General features: G+C 35.8%; 1 protein-coding gene across 3 annotated transcripts in view; it reads left to right on the top strand.

Moving 5' to 3' along the window:
- The window catches only part of pitpnm3 (PITPNM family member 3), a 149,966-nt gene that overhangs the window by 79,103 nt on the left and 43,576 nt on the right, over nt 1–27,287 (top strand). For all 3 annotated transcript variants that reach the window (XM_015382884.1, XM_015382891.1, XM_015382875.1), the window contains exons 4-5: nt 12,909–12,979; nt 13,082–13,302. In XM_015382884.1, the coding sequence (XP_015238370.1) occupies nt 12,909–12,979; nt 13,082–13,302 (292 nt within the window). The remainder of the gene's footprint in view (nt 1–12,908; nt 12,980–13,081; nt 13,303–27,287) is intronic.

The following is a 27,287-nucleotide window of genomic DNA, read 5'->3' as shown; positions in this document are numbered from 1 at the left end:
TTGCCGCAAACAACAAAACGTGCAAAACCATCATTTAAATAGGGTGTCTCCAACAGTTTTGCACCTGCCACCAGTTACGCAATCACTCTTGTTAAATCACCCGCAAACCATGGTTCAGCCCCTCGCGCAAAATTCCAGTTTGTGAGCGCAAATTACTGCACGCAAAATTGGATCTTGATAGATCCGGCCCTAAGACTATAAAACATGGAGCAAGTAAAACTGAATACTGAAAAGAAAAACATAACAGAGCCAAGACTGAAACAGTAGTTAAGAATTGACTAGAGAACACAACAAAATAAAAATTAAACCACTAAAACTAGGAAACAGGAGCAAAGCAAAACTGGATACTCAAAAGAAAACATAACAGAACCAAGACTGAGACAGTAAGTTAGAAAGAAACCAAAGAACACAATAAAATAAGAATTAAACCATAAAAAACTAGAAAACAAGGAGCAAAGCAAAACTGAACATCCAAAAGAAAAAAATAACAGAACCAGAACTCTAACATGTACTAAGATTCGGTAAAATTATATGTTTTTTTAATTAAAATTTTTATTTTAAGTGTGAGGAAACTGTCCTAGGCTGACTACAAAAGATCAGCTATATAACATGGTCTGTCCTCTCCATAACTATTGTCTCATGTTTGGCTTATTCATTTTAAGTAATTCTGTGATCTTAAAGATACACTGTTGTCTTGGCACACCCTCCAGGTTTAGATACATATAAGGTGTGGCTCATCATGAGTAATAGTAAAGTTCTCTGCATTTTTTTATTCTGCAGAGTGACAATGCGTCTAAATGGAGCACTTAGACACTTGATCTTTCTGCCTGGTTAGAATTTAGCATTGCTTTCACCACTGCCATCTGATGCTGCTTTTTAGTAGCTTGGAGAGAAGTGGATAAAAGTTTAGATCTATGCTCGATGAGCCCCGCTGCAGAATAGGGCTCCTCTGTCTGTCTAAACACTGTATCTCTGCTCTTTCCCTAACCTCCTTTATGCAAAATAACAGGCTCAATCTTAAAATAACCCCATTACACAAATAATGTTTTAGGAAAATTGTACTCTCTGCGATAAATAAAAGCTATAGATTCTAACTTGGCTACCTACTCTATATAAACTGCCAAACTGGCAAAAACATTAGCTGATTTGGCTACATCAGAGGATTCTGACAGTTTAGTACTGATGACTAAGCACAACGCCCTGCCAAACAACCCAACAGTTATTATTTTTAGAAGTAGAACATAACACACGAGAATGTATAACCCAGTGAGATTTATATTCAATAAGCAAATTATTTTTTATTTTCACAGGCTCACCATAGTTCTTTTTGCTGCATGCCCGCTGCGGCTCGTTTCAGAGATACACACAGAGAGATGGGAAATATAAATTGAAGGCATGAAACTCATCTGTATTCTGCCCATGTAGCCCCCAAAGTCAAGTTATTTTTACTTACATTGCTTTACACAGGAAGCCGCTCACTTGTTTTAATTCCCGTTAAATTAATGTTTTGTGTTCCTTCTGAAAACACAGCTGCTGGAAAGGATTGAAAGCTGAAAAAAAGACTAAATTGTCCTCATTAACATAATGATCGACAGCAAGAAAAGAAAAAAGGCAGAAGTTCATGATCATGAAAAAAAGAAGGAAGAAATGACATCTCTTAAAGACTATACTGAGGCATGAGCTAACACATATTATTATTCAAGATTTTTGTCCCTTATTTATGATTTTCCTTTGTTGACAAAAACCTAAAAATGCATTTGTGTGCATACTGTAGTGGTTGCACAGATTATGTTACAAAAAAATTGCATGTGACGGCACACTGAGGACAGATAGTCAAACCCCAACAACACTGTTGTTGCCTTGAGGACCTCAGGGGGAAGGATAGAGAGAAGGTGGTAAAAGGAGGCTGAGAGAGCGGGAGGCTTAATAAAGATAAGAAAACACTTACAAATTTGATCTTCTGCTGATTGGTGCCATTCATTTAGATGATTTCTTATAATAACTAACAAAGTAGTTAATGTTTGATTATTTAAAAGTCCCCTATCATGAAAAATTCTCAATATAAACATTTAGTAACAGTCATATGTGTCCTGAAGCCAGCATATGAGATTCACTTCATCATTGTCTTTCTCCTCCTTTAGCTAATGTGTGCTCAGAATGCCCCGTTTGAAAGGTATTCCCCCTATGATGTTAGAAGGGGAAATAAGCTGTCCAGAGTGGTCTCTAGCAGCCCATCGGTCAATCTACAGCCTTCATCCAATGCATTAGTCAGCACTCCCGCTACCTTTACAAACTCTGCAGCACCACATACTGTATGTCATAGCGAGAGGAGTCATATATCAGTTTAGCTTTTGGAGTAATACATTCCTTTTGAGCCTTTTAGTTAAATTAGTATTATATGTTGACCTGTTAAAAGAACTGCAAAATGTTCTTCATTTAAACCAGAGGAATCTCTATATTATATTCAGAATAAATATTTTATTATTTTACTGTACATTTTCAGATAAAATGAAAATACATACATTTATTTCTATCCTAGTTAGGATCTAAATATTTACTTGTCTCTATTTTAATAAAAATAATTTCTAAATTTCCTTTTAATATTTTAATTGTTTTTAGATGATGCTCTGAATTGTCATGGCATCATTGGGCAATCTTGGGTTTTCTCTGTGTAATTTTATCAAGTGCTTATAAAGGGGGTTGCCTTTTTAATATCTGGCTGGTTGCCTTTTTAATATCTGGCTGGGGGACTACCGATGAAAATTAGCACTCCTTAGCTAACTCGGGTATATTTACATTGTTTTAATGTTTATTAATGTACACTGTCCCCTTTCAAATAAACAATAAATGAAATGAAATGATAAAAAAAATTGAGGGTGTCATGGGTGAAACTGTCGTAATCAGTTTATTTTTTGTTAATCAAGAGTTTAAACAATTTACAATCTTTTGTATTTTTTCTCTTAACAAATAGAGTATTGTTAGGTGTTTGCACCAGCTGGATTTACATATTAGCTGAAATAAAAAAAAAATATATCCTTCAGGTACTGGCATTATAGGCCATAATGCAAGAAAAAGGTCTTTCCTCCTACTACTGTAAATGGTAAAAGGGCATTTATCATTAACTATCTCAAAACCAGATTAAAACCCCATTGAGATCCAGATCATATTTCCACGGGGGACCTGGGCAGAACATCTGCAGTGCACTTAAAAATAATTACACAGTAAAACCTAATTTAAAATACAATAAAGTTATTAAACCAATCAAAACAATTTAGGAAACATTGGTACTTATTAATAGAGTCATGTTTCTTGTTCTTAAGAATGATTCAGTAATCATTCTGCAAGAATGTGTGTATTGCTCGATGCTAAAAAGCAACCAGTTGGGATTTATTAGAAACATTGATTGTGAGTGATTGTGTGTTGAGTTCAGTACATCTGGTAGCAGAGTAGCAACCATGGTGACAGTCAGTATAGCAACAAATTGTTACACTTAATGACTACTTGCATCCAGCATTGCTATTCATCAGACCTCTTGGAGACAAATGTAGTTTTCAGGAGGATTGTTTCAATAAATTCCTTGTTGGCTGTTGATGTTTTAGAAATATTTGCTGTGAATCATGTGTATAATTCTGTTTTTAGAAAGAGGCCCAGAGTCACAAAGATATAACTATTTTGTTCAGTTATTCTTTTAATGTTGAAATCCTGTCAAACTGGACTATTATAAATCCAGTAAATAAATTTTACATCCAGTTCCTGATTAATAATTCAAAATTCTTCAGGGAGTATTTCCAATAGTTTGTGCTGGATTGCAGCAGCTTAACTTTCATGTATATCTTTGCTTTAGGCTGGTGGATTTAAATAAAACATGTCAGCTTGAAGCTATAAAAACTAAGGAACCCTTACTACTATCTGCAGAATACATGTGTATCTCTGTTGTTTTTTTTGCAGTGCAGCAGAAATTTCATATACGGTAGATAGATCACAGCCTGGACTGTTAGGGCCTTAGTATAAATGCACCTGAGTGTTGTCAGAGTCAGTTTAAGTATGTGGACTGGGGATTCGTTTATGTTTAGTGGGTTTGCTGTGCAGCTGAGCTGGTGTTGTCCCCTGGGGTCCTTTTACCGTAGGGCAACACAATAACACCTGATGGCAGCATTGGTGAACAGATGGCGTAAATGTGTTAGCACACCTAGGGGTCAGGGGTCAGAGGAGGCTATTAATCCAGGCAGGAGACAACATTCCTCCAAATGAGCATCCTGAGCTACCACCTAACAAAATAAATTATGGAGCTAATATGACTCTTGTAATGACTGTATAATTTTCATGCCAGCATCTCACTGTTGCACAAAAACATAAATGTCTTTATTTCACATTTATCGAGTGTTTAGGAATGGGAAAATGTCCACAATAGAACAAATAATTAACATTCATGGTCACATCTATGTAAATACGCTGATAAACCATTTTATTTGTCTCCTAGTTAACCATATAACTGCCTTAATCCTTTCATGCCCAGATCAAACATGGTGTTTATACCATTTCTGGATGAATTTGCTCCATAGTTACATGTTTGCATCACACAGTTGCTACATGATTCTTGGCTGTACATCCATCTCATTTTCCACTACATCCAGTGTCTATGCTGTTGGATTGAAATGTAATGATGGTGAACAGGTTGTCATGTTCAATAAATAGTTTTAAGATGTCTTAAGCTTAGTGGCATGGTGCATTTTCCTGCTTAAACTAGCTATGAGAAGATGAGTACTTGGCTGCACATATTGGACAATACTCAGTTACTCTTTGAGATTTATATCAGGCTCAATTGGTTGATGCACCCAAACTGTGCTTCTTATTTACTTAAACTTCTTTGGAGTCTGTCTAATTGTGTTTTGGACTATTGTCTTGCTTGGTAATCTAAACTTGCTTCATATTCTTATCAAGAATGTCTCCACTACATTTCATCCTTTCTCTTTTAGTTATAGAAAGTCAATGACAACTGTCTTTTTCATCCTTCAAACACTATCTGGGATGGAGAAGCTACAAATTCATACTATCTGTCATGCAACAGTCTTCCTGTCATCTAAACATTAAATTAAGATTCCGTTAGTCAATAATCAGCAATCCACTGCATCCATGCCCATATAAAACAGGTATAAATTAGACGGTTGGACGGTTTGGCATACCTTAACTGAACAACTAACACTAAACTGTTAGTTCAGAAGACATAGAAATGTCTTTTTTTGTCCCTCTTTGGGAATTCAAGCAAAGTAAAAGGCAAAAAGAAACATTTTCAAAAGGTAAAGATGAAAGACTGGATGGTAAGGACTTTGATAAAAAATTGTACAAAAGATATCAGAGAATTATTTTTCTTTTCTGGCTGGCTTTAATGTCAACCCTCAGCCCAAATCTCGGACACTAAGAAGCATCAAAGATACAGTTTCACCCCCTAAATAACCCAGGGTTCTCTGCTAAAACCACCTCCAAAGCCTTTTTTTAAAAGCCCTGAGTATTTCTTTATCTGTCTGCTCTGCCTGTATCCAATATTGCAGTTGTTTTATAAAAACCTTAATACTTTTCCAGTGTTTCTCTGGATTTCCCCAGATTTCTCCGATTAGATACAAACCAAACTACATTATCCATAACAGTGCATTGTTGTTATGAGTGTCTTTTATCATGTAGTAACTTTGCTTAACTGTTTATTAAGCTCAGCTATTCTTAAGTAATAACAACATTTTTCAACTATTCCAAAATGCAACTTGTGATGTTACAGTTCTAGCAATATGTTTCCAAAAAGCAAATCAGCAGCCAACAGTTTGTGATATATAAGAAAGTGAATTAGCCTGGCATTATTCAGTTTTCTGAAAAGCAGAGTTTATGCAAAGTTAGGAAAATTAATATACAGAAAAAAAACGGATATATGTAAATTGTTTTTTTTTTTTTTAGAATATAAAGTTTTAATTCACAGTCTGCCAGTTGGTGATTTGCACTCCATAAACTAATTGGTCATTTTTTTCCCCAACATTTTTTTTTTCTAACTTTTAAAACATTAACACTATTTTATAAAAAAAACACAACATATCTTTCAGGCTCTATAGGTCAGAGATGGTGTGTTTTTCACCTATGTTTATGTAATTAGAGCAAAATGAGACTAACCAAGGTATTTTCCTCCAAATTTTTTATTTATTCATCAAATTTAATTATATATAAAAAGATACGTCAGCACCTGGAAATAATTGAAAACTATTTCTTGTTTTTCTTTCTTTTTTTTTTTATTTAAAACAAAAAAAAAATTTCTTAACTGGGTCACAGTTTCCACCACAAAAACAGCACAGCAGAAGTAATTAAAGAGACAATAATTTTTTATTTATTTAGGCAGCGTCAATCCAACACAAGACTGTGGCACAACAAAAACTCACTGTATATTGTGGGTATGATATTCAGAATGGTGTTTTTAAATAGATTTGTTTTTTAAGGTGTGTTTTCGTGCACCAGAGCAGAGCTTTAAATTTATGGAATAGATGAAAATGGATTCACTCAAAAATGAAGCACAAAGGTAACAAGAATATGTCCAAGCTGTTAAAATTGATTTTTTTAAAAAGGGTCCTGCATCCTGCTGTGTCAATTTGATAATGGGAAAAAAGGCAAACAGAAACGCAGAAAAGGGCAAAGCATAAAAGTGGGTATCATTTATGTTGTACAATAAGAAACAATGTTCTCCACAAAAATACTTTCTTCAGTTGTTTTTTTCTTAACTCAAACTCTGTATTTTACTTTAGCACATAAATTACTATTTGTTGAAAGTGTTCCAAAGTCAGAGGATTTATATTTTAAAATAAAAAATACGTGGATTTAAAAGACAGTTCAAAATATATTTTAGGTGGGAAACATTTTACACAAATCCACTTAAAAAAAAGAAAAAGTTTTGCTTTTAGTAATGTTGTTACTGTCTATTTCGAAAGCCAAAGTAAAACACTTTGCTCTATTGTCCTTTTGCAGTGTTAAAAATGCAACCAGCCTTAGCAGATGGTATTCTTTCATGTAGTCTTCATAACCGAGACAAAGCTGCTCTTTGAGGATCCATATGCATAACGATGTATCAGCATAATATGTCACCTAATATATCTCCTAAATGAGGGTAAACTGGAAGGGAAGTTTTTGTGTTGACTTGCTGCTAGAGAATCATAGAGTTTTAATTCACTCCATTTATTATTCTATATTACTACACCCCACCAGGCAGGTATTTATACAGCAATAACTCCTAGACACTGAGGTGTTTGGGTTTTTATCTCCTTTAGATCAGGTGTGAATTTGACTTTCCTCTTTTTCTCAATCATTTTGATTCAAAATAATAACTTTAAGTTATTCATTACCACACTTATTGTTACACAAGTTTAAATGTATATTAAAGGTCAGAGGTTGGTGTATGATTTTATGTTTTACCTTGGAGGAATCGCCTTCACTGTGGAAACTGAAAATGGTTTCTTTTTTCAACCAAACCATGCTGGTGTTTTCTGTTCACATCTCCCAGCAGCAGAGACGATATAGTTTAAGTTTGCAGCTGTCTAATGAGTTGACTCACACATCCTGCAAACCTGGAGGGCGTTTTTGCCATTTTGTTTTACCTGGGAAGTTATAAATCTGTCGCCTTGAAGCCAATCTTCTATTTGATGAAGACAGTTTTTTGCCTGCTGCTCACTTTCTACTCCTCACCCTTTTTCTCATCTGCTCAGTTGCAGGCGATAAAATTGTGAGTTTGATGGTGATAGAAGAAACCCAGAGGGTTTATCAAAGGTGAAGCACAGAACCAAAACCCTGCTTGTAAAAGCCAAGAAAGGCAACTTTTAATATAGGACTCTGATGTTTTTTCAGTCATGGTTACTCTGGTAGAATGACACAGAAAAAGGATCAATATTTCATCCTTCTACTATAAGCTGTAGTAAACCTTTCTGCAGAGCCCCTTTCCTTCAAACCCCACTCTCTGGGGTCAATTTTCTCTTCCTCACTCTTGTTATAGAGTGATGATGTGTCTGTGACTCCTGTGTGACACCAACATTTACTGGAAAGACTACTGGAAATTGTTGAACTGTGACTTTTCCAGCCTTTCATTGGAGGCTCACTGAGTTAGGTAGATTCATGGGAGAGAATATACTGATAATGAACTTACCTAAAAACAGTTTTACCTTCTTCTCTGAGAGAAGGGAAATAAATGTAAAAACATTAAAATGTGTGCCATTTTCATAAATGATAAAGTGAATGGATTCTATAATTTCTTCTGACTGTGACTCCTGACTGGTATTTTCATGATACATACACAGAAAGTGCGGACGTTTTAATTAGTTCTGATGAAACAACTTTGTTCTTTTGCAATTTAAATACACCTAAATTATGCTTGAGTTTTATACATTAAGTGAGACTGCAATCACAAAGTATGCTGTATTTTATTTGGTAAACCAACACAAAGTTTTTTTAGAATGTTTTTTTGAAGAAAACAGTGTAATTATATTTAGTCTCTCAGTTTTCACATCAGGAGACAAATTTTGGTCCATTTTCTATTATAGGTTTGCTTGACCTCAGGCACACTGGCTGAAAAGCATCTGAAAACATCAGGGTTTTTTTTAGCATCCTAACACATGAATATGATTTGAAGCAATTTTGTCAGAGGTCAGTTTCAAGTCATTGAGAAAAAAATTGAGACCCAATTTTGATAGAGCAGCATACAGGCCATTCAGCTTTCTACCTGGTCAGCCAAAAATTATTTAACTCCTACAGTACATGGTATATGTATCAAGGATCAAGCTGTTAATTCCTATATTTACGAGGAGCCTTCAATAAGTAATGCCCCTGAACCCCTTCCAGTTGTTTGATCTAGCTAAAAATTTTCCTGTGCAATTATTTATATCTCTATAGATTTAGTAGCAAATTACAGCTCTGAGCTAAACGTGGTTTCTGATTTAAATGGATCCTGTTGAGTGTTGAGCAGTTATCCAGTTTTTGTATTTGAAATGACTTACACCATGGGAGACTTTTGATAAAATGAAAGTAACTTAATTTGATGATGCCCCATCATATGACCTTATAAGACATTTTACATCTATCACGTATCTATAGAGATATAATTAAATTAACATGCAAAATTAAAGCTATATCAAACAACTGAAAGTGGGTCAAGGGCATTACTTATTGAATGCCCCTCGTATTAGTCATTTTCTTGCAAATAAAAACAATGCTTTATTTAATTCTGTTCTCTGTGTTTTACCTGTTTAAAACTATACTTTGAACTATATTAATATATATTTCTCCACATGCAGATTCTTCCCTCCCCTGTAGCTCATCCTGCTGCACTCTCCCCCTTGCTTTACCACCAAAGGCACCTAACGTCCCTGACTCTGGAACTCAATACATCTAGCATTCAAATTACTAACTGCCTCTGCTTAACTCTTTGAAACATTGTTAAACCATGTTTAAAATCATAACTGGGTAAGAAGGTTCTAAGCACATTTTATTCTTAGCTGCTGCAACAACTACAGCAATATATCAAATTTTGGGCTCTTGTGAGATAAGTGACCACATGAGGTCTTTGAATGCAAATTAAAAAGATTGCCTTTTTCCCTTTTTGTTTGAAAAGTAATTTTATTTTTTGTTGGTGGAAATAGGAAGTGAAACTTAAATCATTTTTAACATTTTACTTATTCTTTTTTCACTCAGAGACAGAAGAGCTCTTTATATTTAAGAAATAAAAATCAAACAGCCAATTGAATTTTTTTTCTACTACTAGTTTCTGAAAGGAATTTCAAATGAAAATATACAATGCTTTTTCTGCCCAAAGAGCTTTTCCTACATATACTAATTCACAAATAATTAAAGTTATCATTATACGTTGCTTAAGTTTTATTTATGCAACTTTTTGTATTAAATCTTAATTAATTTTGAAAATAATGAAAGAGTTCTATCAGGAACTATATTCGTCTGAGAGTCAAGATTCTGCAGATTCTAGGAGAGACTTTTTTGATAACATTAACCTCCCTACACTGTCGGAAGAGAGACAATTAGATCAGTGTAGACCTATTAGGACACAGGAAGTCTTAGAAGCTATCAAATCTTTACAGGGTGGAAAAGCTCCAGGCCCTGATGGGTTTGGGCCGGAGTTTTATAAAAAAAATGGCTAAACACTTTGCAAATCCCTTGTTAAATATGTATATGGAATCATTTGAGAAGGGCGTGCTCCCACCTACCCTCAACCTTGCCATCATATCTCTGATATTGAAGAAGGATAGGCCAGCCGATCTATGTACATCATATAGACCTATAAGTTTGCTTGGTGTAGATTGCAAAATTTTGTCAAAAATACTGTCTAGGAGATTGGAGGAGGTTCTGCCAGTTCTAGTAAAGCCTGACCAGACAGGTTTTGTCAAAAATAGATACTCCCACTCCAACGTACGTCGACTTATAAATATTGTACAGTTTTCTCAGAACACTAACTGCAGGGCTCTTGCCATTTCATTGGATGCCGAGAAAGCATTCGATCGTGTGGAGTGGGAGTATCTATTCGATGTTTTGGAAAGGTTTGGTTTGGGATCTGAATTTGCCAAGTGGGTCAAACTGTTATATGGGGCTCCAGCTGCAAGGGTCTTGGTAAATGGTTCTGCTTCTGATATTTTTCCTTTGAGTAGAGGGACGCGCCAGGGATGTCCCCTCTCCCCTTTATTGTTTGCACTCGCTTTGGAGCCATTGGCAGAAGCTATAAGAACCCATTCTGGGATCTCTGAAGTAACCTTGGGAGATACTGAATGCAGAATCTCGCTTTTTGCAGACGACATGTTATTGTTTGTCACTAAGCTAGAAACATCTATCCCTGCATTAATATCCACTATTAATCAGTTTGGCCTTTTTTCAGGGTACAAAATAAATTATGATAAATCAGAAGCTTTGCCACTTGGTGACCAGGGGAGATGGGGCACTCCTGATAATTTTCCTTTCTGGTGGTCGATCACAGGTTTTACATATCTGGGTATCAGGGTGTCTTCGGACATAAAAGAGCTATACAAGTTAAATTTTAAGTCAGTTGTGGCCTCAATTAAAAATGACCTTAATCGGTGGTTTGACCTTCCATTATCTTGGATGGGTAGAATAAGTTTGATTAAAATGAATGTTCTTCCTAGAATATTATATCCTATGCAAATGCTGCCTCTTAGAATCACCAGAAAAACATTTTCAGATATTGAAGGATGTTTCTCTAAATGTATATGGCATGGAAAGAAGTCTAGGCTAAAATTAGGGATTTTACAATTACCTTTAGATGAAGGGGGTCAGGCTCTTCCTAACCTTCTTTATTATTACTGGGTTTGCCATGTATGGATAATTTCAGGATGGTTACATTTTTTTTTACATCTAGGTGAGCCACCTGTAGATACTTGGTGCTGTGACCCTCTTTCTCTTCTTGGTCTGTTATCTATTGAGTTAGCCGAACTTCCACTGGGTGTCAGAAATACCTCAATTTTGATGTGTACACTCAAGGTTTGGCATAATATTGCTGCCCACACTGGAAAGAAGAGGTTTTTCTAGTGCACTGCAACCTCTAATGCAAAGCTTTCTTTGATTTTTTTCCCCAAACTGATGCTTTTACAATAGCCAAAATTAGAGATAGAGTTTTAGATATAGACCAGAACGAAAAGGAAATTTAAAACCACTTTTATCCCTAATCCCAAACGACTGTCCATGCCTAAGGGGCTGACCCGTTCATCCGGTTCAATTTTTTTGGTATCCCTAAGTATGAATTAATTAATTAATTGAACTTTGAACTTGATTGATCTCACATTGGAGAAATGTGCTTCTGCATCTAACCCATCCCCTTGGGGAGCAGTGGACTGCCATCATGCAATGCCTCGGAGCAGTATGGAGTCTTTGCTCAGAGACCCAAAGTGGCAGTCTGTGGGACTGGGGCTCCTACTCAGAACCTCAGGATTCTAAGCTCTATGCATTAACCACTAACCATTAACATTTGATTATCTAATAGAGTGAACTAGATTGGCACATTCTTGTTAAATGTTTTTTGCCAAACATCCCAACAGTATTTCTCAAAAGTGAAACAACAACCACAAAAAATAAGAAACTTGCAGAAACCTGCATTAATTTCCTGTGACTTTGGGATCAAAAATAGAGCAGTGTGCTGGTCCCTTGTGCAAGCTTTTCTGTTCCAGACAAGCAGGCAGTTGAGGAGGGAAGAGACGGGCAGGCTGGGAATAGAAGAAGGGAGATGACACCGAACGAGGCTGTGAGAGCCTCCCATGACAGTCGGTCCCAGACAAGGAGGCCAAATAAACAACTAGCCAATGAGCAGAGCACAGAGGCGTGCCTTAATCCTGGAGAGAGAAAATAGAAAGGGAGATGAAAGAGAGGGAGAAACCTCAAGAGTACAATGACACAGCATACAGGGTTTTTTTAGTTAAGCAACTGAGTTTGGCTAAAATTCCTGCAAAATGCCACCATCAGAGAAAGAAAGATGGCCCTGTTTCTCATTAAAGATCACTTTCTTCTGAACAATAACTCTGTTGCTTTTGTAGCATCAAAGAAGCTTAAAAGTAATGACTCTTGATAGTAATAGATGCTACAGCAGAGAAAACAATCAGGCTCCTGCTGTCTACAGCTTAAACCCATTGAATCTCAGTTTTTTTCATTTGAGCTTGCGGTTACATACAGGCAGCCTGCAGGTTGGAGCGAGAATGAAGAGAAATGAAGGGGCATTAGTAATATTGACTCTATTCACTGATCAATATCCATTTATGCTACCGTTATTGGTTTGTCTGGGTGAAGTTGCTCCTGAGGTGACCCTGTTTTTACCTCTTTTCTCTCTTTGTTTCCTCCTTTCGCCTCACCACCTCCTGTTTCTTTTCTTTACTCATCTAATTCAGAGGGTCTGTACCAGCTTGGAGGTCCTCGCTGTGCCCCTCAGAGCAGCATTGAAGGACTGGAGGATACAGAGGTGGGAGTCTGGGTATTTGTCATCCTGTGCCTTCTTGGTTAATTTCCCTTTTTGATTATTTTCTCTAAAATATCTTTTTTTCTATTCATTCTTCTGTTGTAGAGAAAATGTAAAACCCATGTGCTGCTGCTGGTGGTGCATGGAGGAAATATCTTAGACACAGCAGGTGGAGACCCCAGCACAAAGGCTGGTGATGTGGCCACTCTGGCCTCAGTGCTGGAGAAAGTGACGCATGCACATTTCCAGGCCGCCGAGGAGCATGTGATGATCAAACTGGTGCCATGTCCAGCAGTGTGCGCTGAAGCCTTCTCCCTTGTCTCTAAGTAAGTAGTAATATCAATAATCTGACACACCCTGACTCCATCTACTGCTGACCCTTCAAGTATTTTAATTGTGACAAGAATATCAGCTTATATTATTCTTCGCAGAATATTACAAGCTAATTTACATTCTATCATTTTACATCCACAACATGTTTATTTCTAACCATAAAATTTGTATTTGATAGATTAACACAAGATTAATCTATCAAATAAAAATTCTTGTCAATCATTCAAAACTGTAAAGTTTTTTGCATTCAGCCCAACTGAATCAACCACCTTTTAATGGATTTATAAATTATAGATGTATGGATTTACCTTCGATTACATTATTTTCCTTTGCCTTCAAAAATGAAATTTCAGTTCTTTTAAAATACCCCTGTTCGCAAGTTTGTCTGTATTTATTCTTTAATAACATTTTTACCTAATATAAAGTTGTAGTCCTTAAAAAGTAAAACAGATATCAAAAAAGGAAATCTGAAGTTTAATATTCAAAGGTGAATTTTAGCCAATTACTGGCAGTATAATCTACTAATCAAAACAACTCTGCTTCATATGACTGCATTGAACAGAGCCACAACTGAGTATTTTGTCACCAAAGTACATGCAGGCGGACTCTATGTACTTGTTAGGTACCTCCTTAAGGCAACAAATGTTATCTAGATATATCAAAGTAAGGTGAGCTAAATGCAAATGATTACTTTTTTTATTTACAGTTTCATATTTTCAATTGTTTAAAACCTTCCTTCCACTTCATTATATGTGCTACCTCGTGTTTGTTGGTCTCTACATTAAAGGTTTTGTTTGTAACAAAGAGAAGGAGGCAGAAGTGAACCAACATAATGCTTTAGGGTAGCGGCTTGTTCAGAGATTCCCAACCATGCTCCTCTGGGACCCCTGACCTACATGTTATAGCTGTCTTCTGCTGCCACACAAAGGACTTTAATAAAAGGGTGATTTACAGGCTTCTGCAGAACTTGATAGCATGCAGAGGAGGAGCAATCATTTAGATTAGATTTGCTGGAACAGAACCATTACCAAAAACATGCATGACATGGGTCCTTGAGAGCTTATAACGTCTGAGTTACCTCTCAGTAGATACCTTTCATAAATACTTTACAGTTAACACAGACCATGGATATTTATGTTTTTATATTAATTTATTTAAAATGAAAATTCTATTAAATTTGAATGAAGGGTCCTGTAGACATAAAATTATTAAAGCTTTTTAAATTTAAAGGTAAGGTGCAAAAATATGCTTAACTATGTATTTGTTGGGTCAAAATATTTACAATTTTATTTTTATTAGGAAAAACTAATGCATTCACACCTGACTTTGCAGGGCTTGCAAGCATTAAGCATTATGGAGCAAGTCTACCAAGAGAAGGTGGGGAAGTGAAGGTTAATTAGGATACTTTATTGATTAAGGTCTCCTAAACAGACAGTGTAAAGTAAATTAGAATTCAGAGGGGGATCCTTATACCTGAAAAGTGTGTTGGACATTAAACCTCTAACCTGCTTAATTGCTCTTTGTAATTGTCAAATAACAAGACTCATTGAACAAATGTAAGAAGTACATTATATATTTTCCATTGATCCTGTTTCCTTATTGTGATCTGTTTGGTTAATTACATTTAGTCACTTTGCATTCAGGTGTTATCAAGTGGGATCAGATTAAAAATAAATGTTAATTGTTGATATAACTTTGGCAGCTCACTAGTGAATAACAGTCACTGTAATTATGGATGATACAGCATTATGATCTAAAGGTTATATCTTCTCTGTGAGCTAACTCTGTGCATGCCTGAATTATTTAGATATCCACAGTAAATAAATCCCTCTTTATTGTTTGCTTTTCTTTGTCCTAACTGCTGCTTTTGAGACAGCTGCTTGAGCATAACTGATTATTTCATTTCACATACGATGTCACATGTCTCTGTGGTCACTGGTTTTATGTCGACAGCATCAATTAGTTTTCACTGCTCTCTAATTATATGCTAAGGATGTTTTTGTCTGAAATGTCACTGATCACTGTGGCTGACAGAATGTATTTGCTTTTTGACTGATGCAAGTGCTGAAAGCCAGAAATGTGAAAAGACAACGGAGCGGTGAGCGTGTACAGCAGTTTGACGTCTACTTGGCTTTTTGCACATTTAGATGAAATATTCGGTAACAACAAGCTCCCATTTGACCTGAGATGTGGAAGAGTCAATGCTATATGTGTTAGTTTTCTGATTTTATATGTATGTGGACATGAAAATACATCTTAAAGGGAGGAAGGATTTGAAATTGGATGTTTTTTTGTTGAAAAGTGTCTTTGTAATGACATTAGATTATCAGCTTCTAAAGTTTCTTTATTTAAATCAAAATATATGTATTTAATTATAATTATAGTTCAGTATACATTTTCCATCTATTTTTAAGTATTATTTTGTTAACATAATACAAATTTCAGTTTTATTTAAAAAATGGTTTTGTTTAATAATAATCAATGCTCTTCAATTTACAGATCAAGGACTTTTGTAGTTAGGATTTTTTTTTTCTGAATGCCTTTACTCCCTTACTCCTGGATGACTAGCAGCTTGAAAACAGCCTGTATATGAAACACAAAGCCCATGTGAAAAAACTCTTGGCATGCTTAGTAAAATACATAAAAACATGTACAGTAAAACTATTTTGTCTTTTAGCATATTCTTACAAATAACACAATATTTTATATTTATTTAAAACCTATATATCTAGTGGAAAAATCACTTTCCTTTTTTAAGAAAAAGTGCTTTTCTCCTTATTTCGTTAGCCCAGTTATTAATAGATGTGCTGTTATATCTTTGTGAAAAAAAATTATATTGCCAATAGTACAGCTATTTTCTCCTATAACATTTTTCTAAGGCTATAGAAGACAGAGAGAGGGATCTTTGACCTTTTTCAATTCCATTTTATATTATCCAGAGTCAGTCAATCCAATTGGTTTCTCTCTTTATGTCCTTTAGGTCTGAGAACTATGATTTTGAAGACTGTTTTTCTGTCTGCTGAATGATTTTTCTGTGGGTTTGTTCAGATGATAAATATTAAAATATTGTCACCAGAAGTGGGTAGAATAGCCAACAATTATAGTCCAGTAAGAGTATCACTACTTCAACACACTTTTTATTAAGTAACAATGAAAAGAACCCAACACAGAAATTACTCAAGGCTACTTAAGTACTTAGTAAAATAGCATACGGTAATTATAAATCATACCACTTGTGAAATTAGTACTTACAGCAGTTAATGTTTCAATATGCCATTATAGTTCCAAATTAATTTATTCATTTACTTAATAATATTAAAATTAATGTACATGAGCTTTGAAAATAAATATATTACTTATCCATGGGATTAAATTTCTTGATGGATGCCCACTCCCAGGATCAAAAACATTTTTTGTGTTCTTTGAAATCTCATTTGAAAGTAGCAATGCTTACTGATAATAAAGCTAACCTGTGGGGATTTTGTAAAAAAAAAATTAAATAAAAAAAATCATTAGTTAGAGAAAGGAACATAGTTCTTATTAGGTCCAAATTTAATTAGTCAAACTAATCTCATTTATACTTGTAAGAGGTAAGATATGAAATAGTTTTTCCTAGAATACCTCATTAACTTGACAGGGTTGCTGGATGATTCCAGCCCAAACACAATTTAAAACCCACCCACCTTAATAAAACTATCTCTAATCTTAATCTCGTAAATCTTTAATCTTCTGATAAAAGCATGAATCTATGAAAAGCATGTAAATAACGCAGCACCACAACATTTAGTTATGCAGAAAATTTTATATTACAATTCACAATTTTAGCTCCAGATCAGCCTCCCTTCCTATAATTATTTTTCTAGAATTATCCTGGTAGGGTCTCCCAAGGCAAACATGCTTTAGTTAAGGAGTCATATCCAGAGCGGTTCAAAAAGCCCTTTACGATACACATAAGATCAAGGCATGCAACATCTTCCAGCAAGGTGGAACCAGAACCTCATACAGGAATGTTGTGGTGAAGATAGAATTGACTGACACCACCATGCTGGGTTAGCGTTGATGATGTCACCAGTGTGGCGGAAATCAGGAAAGTAAACAATGTACAGCAACATGTAAGGAAGCCAGGACGTAGTAAGTGTGCCTCATTATTTTGCTCTTTTATTTGTCCAAACCCCTCCTACCAGTGCTGCTTCATGTTTATCAGATGTAAACAGAATCGTTACGGCTTGTAAGACCAGACGTGATGGCCACAGTGTGTTGACATCCATACGTTGCACTCAATGGCATCATATAATTTAGTGGGTCGACCTAGGTCTGATGTTCCCACTGAATGCTGATCTGGGCAGAGCCGTTTGAAGGCAATTTTAACAGGGGTTGCTTGCCAAGTCGTTTGACCCAGGTAGACAAGCATCATTGAACTGTTCCCTCTGCCACTAAAAGCCAAATGTGTCCAGTCCAATACTTGAGCAATAACGTCTCCTGACAATCTGGTGCAACTGCTTAATGTCTTCTGGGGAAGTCTGAAAACCTCTTTGTCAAAGCAAACTGGGCCGACTGAAGGTGTAAATTTTCTTACTTCAACATTCTCTGGATAGATCCCTGGACTATACCCATGGTGTGAAAATGCCCTGTGTGTGGCTATTTGACTATGTTCTGAAAGGTTTAAAGCTTTACTGTTTTATTACATGATTTTTTATTTCCTTTTTATTTTAACTTTTTTTTTGGGATAAAAAGGTTGTGTACATTTTTATTACAGAACAGCAACACTCATACGCATATTCAAGTATGTTTTATGCTTGTTTCTGTTCCGTACATTCATAATATTGATTGCATCGCTCTGTCATTTTAAATTCAATTTTGGATATCTCTGCAGTTCATGCAATGTACATGTTTTATATCTGAATTAATCCCAATTTAGTCCTAACTTCTACACTATGAGCTCTCTAAACAGGCAATTAAAATTCTGCTGAGAGGTGGTTTCACTCTCCAGTTAAGTTAAACAAAGCCTACATTCCTCCCCAGATGGCTCCTGATCCTGTGCATACTCTCACAATATGTGCTGTCAGTAGGCATTCGTGCACGCCCACACACAATACACTCAGTCTTTTGTCAATTAGCTGTTTGAGCTCTAATGACAGTGTTGGGCTTGTGGGTGTTTGGAGACTAATTTATTTGAATGCCAACATAAACATCTAAGGAAAAGGAATTGTGACTGTGGATAATTTTGTCTCAGTCTGGGTAACAGTTTAGCTGAAAAAATCACACCTCCGAGTGGATGTGGCAAAACCTCTTAGCGTCTGTAAGACAAACTTCCACATAAACAAACTCTGGACTTATTTCTTCCTCATATTTGCTAGAGATCCTTATGGATAAGAAAATTGCTTTTCTGCTTGTGTCGTCCTTGAGGATGTGCTTGAAGAAGACTTACTTTGTCCCAAGGGATGCAGCGGAGCTCATTAGCACATCAGCTCTGACAGCTTACAGGACCATAGGGCTGTTAGCTGAGGTTCAACAGACACATGCATGAGCTGTGAAATACATCTACAAAGGATTAGTTGAAGGTGGTAGCATGTTTAAAGGGTGTGCATGATAATATTTTTCATCTTAACCTGTTCGTTTTGGTTTAGAATGTAGCCCATCACTGTTTTACGGTATCGATTTCAATGAGTGCAATAGGGAAATATGCACCAAGCATGAAAGATAGCAAAAATAGAACAACCCCAAATGTTGTGATGATAATGATGTGATTGGAAAGTTGAATAAGTGCTTCACTGCATAACAAATTAGTCACCCTAAACCAAACCAATGTGAGCAGAGACTCTATTTTCAGCTAGCAGGATGAAGATTTACACAAGAATCTATCCAAAATGTATGATAATGTGTAGGGCAATGATGTCTGTGAGGGATCTAGAATCAGACAGCCACTGAAATATTCTTAATTTGGTTTATACACTGTACAGTCAGGCTGTTTCAGCCAATTTGAGATTTAATATGCAGGAGAAGAAATATTTGAAGCCAGTTGTTATTAGTTTATTTTAATAAGGTAATTTATCTACATCAGCAGACATTTCATCCCAACTGGGGCACATGCTTTTAACATGATTTGGTATTCCTGAGAATGAATAAGCAACAAAATAATATTTACAGTCAACTTGGTGATCTGGGCTCATCTATATATTGTTTTGTTGTTGTGAAGACTATTTGATGAGGGAAGGATCTGTACTTTTGACCTGTTTACTTTTACTAACTTCATTTTTTCTTAGTACAATATCTGACAAACGCGAGAACATCCCTTACATTTTGAAATTATTTTATAATATATCACATAATAGGATAGTATTCCAACATGACAGCTACTCTAAATGGAATTATGCAAATCTAATCCCTATTAAGCATCTGAGAGGCACCTTCCAACAGTAAGTGAGGAGCCCAAGATCTCTAATATTTACCAGCTCTCTAATGTCGTCATGGAAACGTGGAAGGGGAATCCATTGACATTGTGGGAAGCTCTTGTGAACTCCATGCCCAAGAGAGTTAAATCACTGCTGGAAAATGGTTGTAGACACATGGAAGATTGATGCACTTTCATGTTTTTATTTGTAAGATGGCTACTCTCTGAAAAATTCCACTGGTGTTTTTGTTTTTAGCATTTGTTGTTTAAAGTACCTACTATCAGTTGGTGTATAATCATGATTTTTAACACACTTAATTTAACTTTGGTTTTCTTGGCCAAGAAAGCCAGAAAAGGTTTTGCCCTTCATTTCTACACAACAGAGAGCCTGGTCTGTAGAAACTTTTTTGGGAAAATTAGAGTTATACCATTGTTTTAATCATCCCCCTGGTTCTAAACTGTTCTTTATTGATTCTTGTGGTCGGTTTGGATGAGGGGAAACCGGGCCAGTTGTTTCTCCTCCCACCATCTCTGTTTGCATGGGGTCAGTCATTCAAATTTGCTGTTCCCATTCTTCTGGTAGATCCCTTTTTAACAAGACCTTTTTTTCTAAAGGATTTTTACTTGCTGGATTTTCTATTTATTATAGAAAGATGGATGACTATCGGTGAGTCTAATGTTTGTTAACTTTCTGCCACTTAATGACAAACTGTTGTGGTGAAGGTATAGCTAGTGTTTACAACAGGAGCCATCCCTGTGAACAGGTCACATCCATATCATCCTATTACTGCTTTAAAGTGAACCCTTTATTACTTACCTACCAGATCAACCGTACCAGACTTTCTCACCTAATGTCTTTTTTTTTTTTTTTTAAGATTTGATTATTTTTTGTCTGGGCTTACTGGTAAATGTGGCCATACTTTAGATTTTATTTTTTAGCTAATGATTTTAATGTTTCTAATTTAGAAATTTGTGAAATTGCCTTTTCAGATTATTTGCAGGGTAGGTGCTGAATTTATACCAGAAATTGCTTTATGTTATTTTAGTTACACATAAGAGTGGTGGGAAGTGAGGCTCTGATAGTCAGCTGAGAACATGTGCGTGCGCCTGAAGGGATTTTTGATTTTAATAAAATATTTCCTTATTAAGTAGATTATTAATAAAATATGACTGATGAACTTTTTCCCGAAAGGCTGATTTTAAATTGAGTTTAAAACTTTTAAGATTTTAACGCTTGTTGGCTCCAACTATGATACATATGAATTTGAAAAAGCTTTAATGTGCCAGTTATCTCTACCAGACAAAGGTTAGTGTTTTATTTTGCAGATTACAAATCCTTCCAAAGTTTTTTGAAAAGTTATATCTTATATTCGTATAACTCCAGTATTGCTGCTTTTGTTTGCATCATTTTTTTTTTATTTATAGACTCCAGACATTTGTCTCTCCAGTGACTGACCTTAGTTCAGCTCTCTGAGGCAGTTGCTCATTATTTTTTATACTGGTGGCTGGTGGCTAGCAGTGGCTCCCTATTTGTTGGACTATGCAAAGTGTCATTGCTGTTAATAAGAATTGCTCATAAATTGTGGCTTGCTAAGCCACCCATTAAGGTCTGGGTTGTGGATGGGAGGCAATTAAGCACGAATCAAGTAGATACCAGTTTTTCAGTTTGTCATTTTAAAGCAAGAGGAAGAAAGTTGGTGGGGCAGAAAAATTATTCTCAAAGTTATGCAGTGTGAGATGATGCTGATTCGAGTTTTAAGCCGCTCACTTGGCTTTATCATTAATGGAACTCCTGGTCATCACATTAGCATAAAACTGTGCAGAGGACCTTAGGATACCTCTCTGAATGGTGCTGTTACTTTCTAATCACAGATGTTATTGACCTAATGTGGAGGAGATTGTGTTGAACAAGTAATATGAGGTCAAATCATAATGGTGCAAATTAGTTTTTTTTGTTTTTGTTTTCAAGCACTTAAATTGGGTACATAAGATTTGCTAGTAACTTTTGCTTTTGAACTCTGCACCCTATAATTTTATTTATTTGCATGACCAATGAGGAAATAAAATCAAAGTGAGCTTAAGACAACTGACAACACAACTAAAACTTGCTGAAGAATCATGATTTTACCTTTGGAACATTAAACCTGACAAAGAACAAGTTAGACAGAAGTGGTTACAGTAAAGTCTGCTGCTCAACGTACAGTTAAAAAGGGGGAAAATGTACATTGATTTATTCAGTAATGATGAGGACGTCAGGAAATGTTGTCTGTGAGCAGTAGCCTGAAGAGCTAAGAAACATGTGCTCTATGGAGGATATAAAAGCTCTGGGCTGTGAGCCAGTCTCCTTGAGGTGATAGATGCACATATCCACACCTATCCACATCCTATTTATTTTTTACCTTTGCTCCAGTCCAGTCAACTTCTAGTCCCTGTATTTGGTTATCTTAGAGTATAATTTAGATTTTATGTTGTTATGAGCATTTGCTTTAATGTAGCTTGGACCAGCATTGTTTGTATTAGTAAACCATGTAGATATTGTTCTTCTCTAACTTCTCTACTCATAATCAGTCTGTGATGTTGTGTTCACAGACACAGCCCCAGAGCACTGTTCACCTTAATCACATATTATATGTAGCAGAAAATCAATCATAGAGAGCACAATAATACCATGGTATAAAACAAACAGCACATTTTCCAGTTTAAATAAAAAAGTCTACTGAGTCAACACAGTAATGTTGCAGGGGCAAACTGTTCCATAGTTTAGGAAATCTCAGTTAAATTCAGTTTATTTATACAGTATAGCATACATTCCCAACATGTGTCATTTCCAGGCATTTCCAGTACAGTCAAATTGGTTAAAAGTTTTCTATCCAATGAACACCAGCTGATTGCAGCGACTAATTGATTCGACAGCAATCCCTCACACCAAGCATGCTTGTAGCGACAGTGGACAGGAAAACTCCCTTTTAAAAGGGAAAACCCCACAGCAGAACCAGGATCAGTGTGAGCAACCATCTCCCTAGGCCAAGTGGGGTTCAAGGACACAGACAGAGACATATAGAAAGAAATAGAGATATAAAAGGCAACTGTCAACCGGCTCAACAGGCCGCCCCGTCCAGGAAAGACACAACAAGGCAGACGGCTCCTATAATGAGAGAGAGTGCATACAGTTAGAAAAACAGGACTACACTGGAAAAACAGGCAGAGCTCAAGCATCTATTAACAAATGTGTTGATGGCAGTGGGAAAGCTGATATTTCTCTCCAGGATGGTGTCACAGCCAAGGTGACGCTACTATGGTGAAAATATTAGAGTGATTAGAGATTACCCTAACAAATACTGCAGAATGAGAAAATAGAGATAGAATATGAGCAGAATGATGAAAATGGGCCCCAATGTCCTCCAACAGTGTAAGCTTGTGGCAGTGTAACTATAGACATAGCTCAGGATAACCTGAGCCCCTCTAACTATGTTCTTCAAATCAAAAATGAAAGTTTTAATCCTAGCCTTGGGATTAAAACTTTCCTTAGAAAGGTATCTGCTTCATGGACTAAAACTGGTAGTTGGTTCCACAGGAGAGGAGCCTGATAACTAAAAGATCTGCCTCCCATTCTACTTTTAGAAATTCTAGGAACCACTAGTAAACCTCCGGTTTGAGAGACCCCGCCTCTGTTAGGGCCATAAGGAACAATCTGATCTCTGATTTAAGATGGAGCTTGTGCATTTAAGGCCTTATATGTAAGTTTTTAGCCATAATAAGAGACAACAAGGAGATTTAGGACTTGGGATTGAAGGCTAATTGTTTACAGTATGACACAAACGATCAGGAAATTGGAAAATCAGAGCCCAGTAGGTGAGAACAAGCACATCAATCCAAATTCTACAATCCATTGGGAGACAGTGCGGGGAGTATATATGAGTGTGTTTACTAGATTTTGAATAGCTTGCAGGTGTGAAATTAAAGATCTGTCAAGACCGCTGAAAAGAGCATTACAGAGGTATAATCATAATGACACAAATGTATGAATAATGTTCTCCTGATTTGGGCTGGGTAAAAAAAAATCTATTTAACCAATTTTGGATTGATTCCTTTAAAGTTTTGCAAAATATTTAAAGGATAAATATAATAATATAAAGATGTCACAGACAACGCTGAAAATATGGTTTGCGCAGTGAAAAAATGCAGCTCATGCATGCTGTGTCCCCGCCGTGTCACGCCTGCTTGCTCGTGTGAGGCTTCACTTTTTCACTTTTCACAAACAGGTTTGCACTTGACAGTTTTTTCACATCTCAAGTTTAAACTGTCCAGTTTACAAGTTTGCAGTTTGTGTTTAATATGACAGGAAAAAAATAAAATACATGAGTATTTTGAAACACAGTTGAACCACTTTTATAACTGTGAAAACAGATTGAATCGAAATTAATCGATTTAGAACTGCATTAATCAAAATCGAATCGATTCAGGACTTCAGGCAAAAATACCCAGCTCTACTCTTGATCTGCTTAGGGGGACCATGTCTCCAGTTTTAGAGAGATTTTTAATAAAAGGAACAGAAATGAGAAATGGATCTGATTTGTTAGTGTAAGACAAAAGAGAAGTCAAATGTTCCACCTAGATTTTAGAAGGTAGGTAACTAGGAACTATTATCAAGCTCTCTGCCGACTTTGTAGTTAAAAGAAAAAAAATGCTGGAGATAGAAATGTCAATGTTTCATTACTGTGGGGTCAAAAACCCCAAAATTGGCAAATCATTTGATTTCAGTTAGTCTATTTTAATATTATTACTACTATTTTAAATTCAGAGAACAATTTATTTTGTCATTATCATAAGCGATTTACCAATAGTAGCATCAGAGACTCGACATCATCATACAGTAGTGTCTTCCTGCTTTAGTGGATGAAAAAAAAAAGAATTTAATTTTCCCAAAACATACATTCTAAGAGTACTTATCAAATTTGAAAAGCAATGATATTACAGACTAGATTATTTTATGATTTGTCACTAACATATTTGTGCTCTATACTACATCTTTAGATCTGATTATTTTTTGTAAATATTATGCAAATATCTAGAGCATATTTTCGTCAATGTAAGGACATAAATTGTTTTAATGCTAACAGTGTGGTGCAAGATCCACTGATGGGAAGAATTTAATACTTTGAAAAGAATAATTTCCCTTTGAGAAATAATATCTTCCAAGTACTTCATTTGAACTCTCTGTAGAGATTTGTACCTGGCATGTTTTTCTTTTACAAACTTTTAGATAACCTTTTGATAGAAATATTTTCTTACTTTCAATAAGACACTGCACAGTACAATCCAAATCACAAAGAACCATCTGTACCAGAATAGATTGCTTGACTTCACACCCACCAGTTAATTGGTCACTTGTCAAAGAGGAAATTGTGTTTAATTTTTAAGATTAAGTGTATCTATTAAACGCTTACATAGTTTAGTTGATATGCTGAAGCAGACAGCTAAATTATTTTTTTTAAATATTGGTAATGATGATGTTAATGGGGACCATTAATGCTGTACAGCCTGCAGTTCCTGGGGTTATATATCTCCAAACTGCAACAGCAAACATACCCTACAACGGCATGATTCTTGTACAATCTTATAAATATAACAGGTCCTCTGCACAGTTTTTATAAATATAACAGTGGCTGCTTTGTTAACAATATATCATTACATGTATTTTCTTGCATTTCTGAACACGGCAGCAGGTGTTAAATGTATTTTGCTCTTTTGTGTTTGGAATATAAATTTACAATCTCTTCTTTATTTTTTTAAAACCAGTTTAATTTTGGGAGGAAATTCATGAAACAAGGAGCTTTTGATGAGATTCTAATAAGAGCAACACATACAATAGTATACAATAGTAGCTAAAATTATTCTGGACTTCTGCCAATTGTCACACAACCAAACCCACATTTACTTGCCTTGTAGATCCTTCTTTTGTTGCTTAACATTATTAAGGGCTGGACTTTGATGCTTAATTTTTATTAATTAATTAGTAACATTTGACTGCCAATTTCCAATTGAATGAAATTGCAGGGTGACACTACCGTGACTGACATCTATTTTTAAGCTTTCCTTGTGCATATCTAGGTTATACCATGCTGGACATTATACCTTCTTACTCATATACAGAAAGTCCCATCTCTATGCCTCAACTAGTAACATACCTTTTTCACCTTCCCATAACCTTTACTGGTGCACTTTCATTTTCTTGAAAAGAGGATCCAATTATATTTCAAATCAGATGAGCCATATTGTGCCCTTATGAATTTAAATTCTTAATTGAGTCACGTAGACATAATTTCCTTAATGTTTGAAAACATACAACTTTAACATGTGACCTACTGTTCTGAAAGTTGGTAGATGTCCAGTCCTTCTCATTCTTCTCTCCTCTTTATCACCATTGACTCCATGTTCCCCTTCATTTCCCTCCTCCGATTAGGCGTCAGGCTCAAACATATGGGGCTGCAGCTGGAGGACCTGTTCAGTGACCGAATTCTGTTTGTCGTCCACTGATCACAGTCTCTTGATGAATATTTAAGTATTTTCGTCTCTATCTCTCTCAGTGTTTGTATCCACCATGTTGGCTAGCCAATGTCCTGGAGTGAAGTCACACTTCTGGGTTTGGCATAGGCAAAAAAACGGAACCCGGATTTTTCTTTTAAAATAATGCTTTAATTTTAATTTAATAATAAAGCAGGACACTTTCAATAAAACATTCCACACTATTTTAATGATATCTAAGGCTAGGACATGTTTTGAAAATCTCAGCAAACTGAAAAGAAAACATGTAGTACACAGCAACGCTTTGATTCAAGATTGTAGAAACAGTTTCATAATATGTTGAGCCTGACAGGTTGGGGCAGGATCTAGGTATTTGTGGTAAGCACTGATAAGGCTGATTAGATACAGCAATCCCTGCAACTGGTGAAGCAAGTGGAGATAAGGTGGAAAAGAAGGCATTCGCTGTCAAGTCTGTTCTAGTTTTATGGGGATTAATGATTTGTACTGTACTGTAGTTTCAAAGTCATAATAAAGAGGTATTATGTTTCCATCTTTAACTCAATGCATGGATAGTTATTGCATTTTTGTATCCTTCTTTGAGATCAAACAGCATTGAAAATAGTCACTGGGTTAAAGGAGCACCCTCAAAATGCTCACTTTGTCTAGTTGAAAGCCTCCCCCCAACTTAACACAAATAGACACCAAATTCGTCACACACTTCCAAACTCAAGCCATTTTTCTTAAACCGTTCAGGTCTATTCTCAGCAGGAGATCTAGCTGAATAGAAATATAAGCCTGAGTGCCTGTAAACCTCTTGATTATGGAACTGCGTAAAGCTGTGGGAATCCAGTCCCCTGAAAGTTAGCATTCACTCACACACAAAGAAATTGAAGGCAAGAGGCTGTGGGAGCTGAAATCTAAAAGGTTGATGTGACTCTTTTCTCTTTATTTTTAGAGACCACTTTGAAACATGACAGAGCGAAAATTCTAAAGCAAGACATTGAAAATAAAGATTTTTACACTGATCACCTTGTTTGGAAAAAAAGTGATACTCATTAATTG

Source organism: Cyprinodon variegatus, unplaced genomic scaffold (assembly GCF_000732505.1).
Source record: "Cyprinodon variegatus isolate N-32 unplaced genomic scaffold, C_variegatus-1.0 Scaffold14, whole genome shotgun sequence".
Taxonomy (NCBI): Eukaryota; Metazoa; Chordata; class Actinopteri; order Cyprinodontiformes; family Cyprinodontidae; genus Cyprinodon; species Cyprinodon variegatus.
Note: the sequence above shows the minus strand (reverse complement) of the source record. Positions and strands in the feature narration are given on the sequence as shown.